The sequence below is a fragment of the Triticum dicoccoides genome, chromosome 5A, assembly GCF_002162155.2.
Source record: "Triticum dicoccoides isolate Atlit2015 ecotype Zavitan chromosome 5A, WEW_v2.0, whole genome shotgun sequence".
NCBI lineage: Eukaryota > Viridiplantae > Streptophyta > Magnoliopsida > Poales > Poaceae > Triticum > Triticum dicoccoides.
Genome location: NC_041388.1, coordinates 382,971,395 through 382,976,375, shown reverse-complemented (window position 1 = coordinate 382,976,375; position 4,981 = coordinate 382,971,395). Strand labels below are relative to the sequence as shown.

General features: G+C 43.0%; 1 protein-coding gene across 1 annotated transcript in view; it reads right to left on the bottom strand.

The window, feature by feature from the left end:
* Positions 1 to 1,146: 1,146 nt before the first annotated feature.
* The window catches only part of LOC119301651 (glutamate receptor 2.8-like), a 7,476-nt gene continuing 3,641 nt past the window's right edge, over positions 1,147 to 4,981 (bottom strand). The window contains exons 4-5 of the mRNA XM_037578645.1: positions 2,767 to 3,173; positions 1,147 to 2,008 (exon numbers count right to left, since the gene is read on the bottom strand). Coding sequence (XP_037434542.1) covers positions 1,556 to 2,008; positions 2,767 to 3,173 — 860 coding nt within the window. The 3' untranslated portion in view covers positions 1,147 to 1,555. The remainder of the gene's footprint in view (positions 2,009 to 2,766; positions 3,174 to 4,981) is intronic.

Here is a 4,981-nt window from a genome sequence, read left to right as displayed (position 1 = left end):
AATTGACGGCGACACCGTGCTCTTGCCGCCGTCCTCCGCTGCGACCTTCCGTGGTGCCTCCCTTGCTGCCGTGGTGCTACTTCTCGCGGCCGGAGTGGACATGGGCTCGTCGGCGGAGTGCATGGTGGGCGTCGTCGTTCGCTCCGAGTACGGACTAACTAATCTGGTGGTGCATGCACTGGTCTGACGATGCAAATGCAACTGAACCGACGAGGCTGCAGTTACATACGCGCCTGTCCGTGGTCCGTGGCCATGATCTGCTGCGTGGCGCGCGCGTCCGTCCGCGCGGCATGGCGGCCGAGGAGGAGCGGCCACCACGATGCTTCGCGCCCAGCGGGTCGTCGTCCTTCTCCGACGGTGCGCTCCGTCCGGCATCCGCCATCGAGCTCCAGGAGCGCGGTCTCCTCGCAGAGGCGCGTGCGTGCGTGCCAGTCAGCGCGTGCTTGCCGGCTGGGCGCGTGACATGCGCGCGTGTGTGCACCTTGCGTCGTGTGTGTGTGTGTGCAGTGCGTGTGTGCGACGGCCCGGCCTCTCCAGCGAGCTCGGCCGCCGGCGTGTGAGTGCAGTGTGTGCCATTGCCGGGAGTGAACACAGCATGTTCGATGAAATGTCTGAGAAAAGAGAGGCGGACCAGTGAGAAATTTTTTGATGACTAGCATTGGATGGCTGCCTCCTTAACTCTGTCAGTTGGGACTGACGTTGGAGTTGCCCCTATTTCTCTCCTGCTCAAAAAGAACGCAGAGATCCGTCGTCCACCTTGTCCTTCGTCCAACCTGTATGTTCCCCTTTCTCTGCGTTTTGAATTTTCCCTTCCTATATCTTTGTTTTTTTCACCGGTTTTCCTTGAAAACCATCTTAACTGCCCAGCCTTTTATTGACTTACCAAATAAAAATATGTTCCATTTGACAAGTCAACAAGTTTTTACCAAGTATAATCCTAAAATTTATTTAGGTTGGTAAATCACTTGCACGGTGCACGGTGCACCTTTATTTATACAATCACATTAATATGGGCAGATAAATCACTGGCTAACATACTAGAATATTTATGCGCATTGCAACACGCGGGCAATTATCTAGTCTAGAAAAAATCTGCTTCCGCCTCCAGATACGGTGGATACACATTGTGCCTGCCCCACTCTAGGGTGTCTGATGAAATGCGAGCATTGGAACCTGAGCGTTGGTTCAGGTTGAGAGGAAGCTGTGCAGTGGTCATGGTTGAAACTGGAAGAAAGGGGGCGATGCTCTCGGAAGACCTCGATAAGGGACACAGACACAATGCACAGGTGCCAAATTGTAGTTCAGGCTACCCTGATACTCCTTGGATTACAGTCTTACACTGATAGATTTTTGATTTACACTTGGAACCTGAGCAAAATTAGAATACATTACATAATAAGCTTACAGTTGCATTGCAGTTGCACTGGCATGCAGTTAGCAGGCATGACTGTCAGCATTCATACATACTACACAGGCAAATACACACATGAGAACAAAAGCTGACCAGGTTTACTCTGGAGACTGAGAACCTGAATAAGGCTGACTTAACATGGCGCTACAAACCATTGCCTGGTGTTCCATGAGGCATAAAATCCGGAGTTGTTTGGACTTCTGAACACGGGCTTGTGAGTTCTCTGGATATCTCTATCTCTTGTTGGCAGGCGTAGCTATCTGAATCATCAGGTACAGTTAACTGCATATCGTGGGACGGGTTAGAATCTGCAGTCGTCTCAATCTGACCTGTGCCGTTCCTTATCTTGTACCTCTTGTAGAGAAACATCATGAGGGATATCGAAAGGGCAGAAGTTGAAGCAACTCCTGTGAGCAGAAAGAGTCCTGAAAAGTTTTTGAAGTTTAGATTGCTTGAGCCGATGGTGGGGCCGTCATTCTGACAGGCATGTTGGTCTCCTATCCATTTCCTTTCTATCTGAATGATAGTATCTCCCTCTGTTATGCTGAGGATTGCCCTTGAGAAGTCCTCGACCAGAGGGGAACGCTTGGGGAATGCCTACGCAAGTAAACATATTCAATATTATACAAACTACTTGAGTAATAGGAATTCAAAAATTATTTTCCACACGAAAGTGAACACAAATAGCATGGTACGTATTTACACTTTCTGCAAACAAGTGCCCCTGGATTGAATTGTTTTTTCTTTCTTTTTGAGTGATGTAATTTCAAGTTTTGGTCGATAGAAGCTATCAACCTGATACTAGCTGTGATATGCCACTCTGCTGCCTATAGTTCTTTGTGCATGTAATTTGGTGTCTTTGGTCAATATAATTTTTTTCTAGAACTAAATATATGATTTTCACTGCATATGCTTCTCGTCCAGTGTACCTATATGTTCAAATGTGCACTGCATAGTTCGTGAACCTTACATCACTGGCCAATAGTTTTTGTTACTATAAGTTGTTCCTTGTAACAAACTACTACAACTAACAGTATGGCTTAAAAGTTTTTGAAAGTACTAACTGCAGTAAAAGATTGCGGAGAATGATGACCTCCATACCAGGTATTGTCTTGTTAAACTGCATTGCTTTGTTATCATCTTGGATCTTAGCACTGCTCATTGATCATGCCACAACTTTGTTAATCTATATCTTATATTTCCATATATACTCATGTTTACGTAAGTATGTTCTTTGACGTGTCGGTTCCTTTTCTGTGTCTGAGTATCTTTCAAGTATAACTTTCCTAGTCATTTTATACTTGACACTTTAGAGGTATGTAATGTACAAAAATTATCTGGTATAGCTAACTTACAAAGCCAAAACCTTCAGATTTGTAAATTGGTCCGATCATTGTATAACCTTTGCAATACTTAGAGAGGAATATTTTGATGTATGGGACTTCTTCTATCACAGCAGCAATATCACCATTTTTGCTACCTTTATAGAGTGCATCATCAAAATCATCCGGATTACTGTATGGCTTGATCTTTCTTCTGTCAAAACCAATTTGTTCTAATAGGTCCCCTAAGTAAGAGCCATTTGTGTAGCCTACATATTCTCCTTTCGCAAGGAGTTCATGGACATCAGTTACTGTGGGTTGAAGCTGCTGCACGGTAAGCATTGATGATAAATTCGCTGTATAACTTGATGTAATAACGAGGAGAACCAAAACCCATACAATGATGACCAATCTAGACAAAATACTTTCCACCCTCTCCCCTGCAAAATGGTGAACAACCATCTATCAGCAGGTCCAAAGGGAAGACGAATACTGAATTGATTCTTAGCATGATAGCATCCTTTGTTTTCTTAATACAAAATCAAACAATTATGAAAACAAATTGAGTACATTTCACAGAACACTAGGTAACTGATCATTAGTAAATAGTAACACAAATCAATTAGGAATAATTGACCTGATACCATCAAGTGCTACTTCGCCAAAATAAAATTGCGATGTTTGTAGTGCCACCAGCAGGTGCGGAGGTACGTTAGGGCCAGCCCGTGGTGTGGCCCGCCCACCCAATGGGGATCTTGTACACTATACATCTAATCCTGGGCCTTGGAACAACATTCCACAAGGTATTTCCTTCTGTTTGGCCCGCCCAGCTATGGGCTTCAAGTACCCCTTTCAAAAAAAAAAAACTATTGGCTTCAAGCTCCTGGCCACCGGTACATATAAAGTGAATGAACTTAAAGTTACTAATCTATCTCTCGTTTTTTCTTTGCGGGATATTTCTTCCCTCCTGACCCCAGCACACCCTTCCCATGTGCATGCTGCTGTTGTTTCTACCCTAAACTACCTGGATCATGACTCTGGGACTGTGAGGCTATAGACCAAAGTTCCCCAGTCTCTGACAGCTGTGCGTTACATTCTGCGATTCTGGACTACTGGTACAGGACATGAAAATTTTATTACCTAATTATGTACTGGTTCCTGCTCACTCTATACACTATATAAAGTTCAGTTGTTTTTTTGAAACAAGAAATTTATCGGTCTGAATTTCCTAACAGAGAGAAGTCTGCATTACCTCCCTCATTTCTTGATGAAGTTTAAGTTACAACCCTCCCCAACTTCTCTGTTTAAAGTGTAAACTCCAACTGTGGTTGATTGCGGTTTTGTCCTACGTGTCTGCCACCTCAACTTCTATCTACTCCCCTCCACGTCAACATGACACAACAAACTTCAGAATTGATGGTTTCCTAAAGCTTTGTTCCATTTGGCTGAATTTGACCAGTAAATTAAGGGGATCATCTTTGATTTTCTGTAATTGTTTCACATTTTTCTGGACAGTTTGAATTATGAGTTTTGTTGCTTCAAATCTTTTGTCAACATTTGAACTTCCCAGAAAAATATAAATAATTATATATAATCAAAGATGATCCTCTGACTCTAGTTTTCAGATTTCATCCAACAATTTAGGATAAAACTACCCCCTTCGTTCCTACATACTCCCTCCGTTCCTAAATATAAGTCTTTTTAGACATTTCAAATGGAATGCAACATACGGATGTATGTAGACATATTTTAGAGTGTAGATTCACTCATTTTGCTCCGTATGTAGTCACTTGGTGGAATCTCTAGAAAGACTTATATTTAGGAACGGAGGGAGTAGAAGTCTTTCTAGAGATTCCAATATGAACTACATACGGAGCAAAATGGATGAATCTACACTCTAAACTACATCTATATACATCCGTATGTAGTCCATAGTGAAATCTCTAGAAAGACTTATATTTAGGAATAGAGGGAGTAGTTCTTAAGTTTTCGCTTCAGATTTTGCCTCAAAATGCAAACTTCTCAGAAAAAAATCTGAAAGGTGATCTCCTGACAGTATTATTCAAATTTCAGGCAAACACAGAAACAATTTAGGAGAAAATTAGTTTGAAAGTTTGTTGCAATGTGTTGGCATGGAGGAGCCGGGGGAGAAGGTGAGGTGGCAGACACGTAGGACAAAAACACGGTCGGCCATAGTCAAAACAGGCAATGGGGATTTTTTTTAGTGGTTCCAGAATTGGAGGCTGTA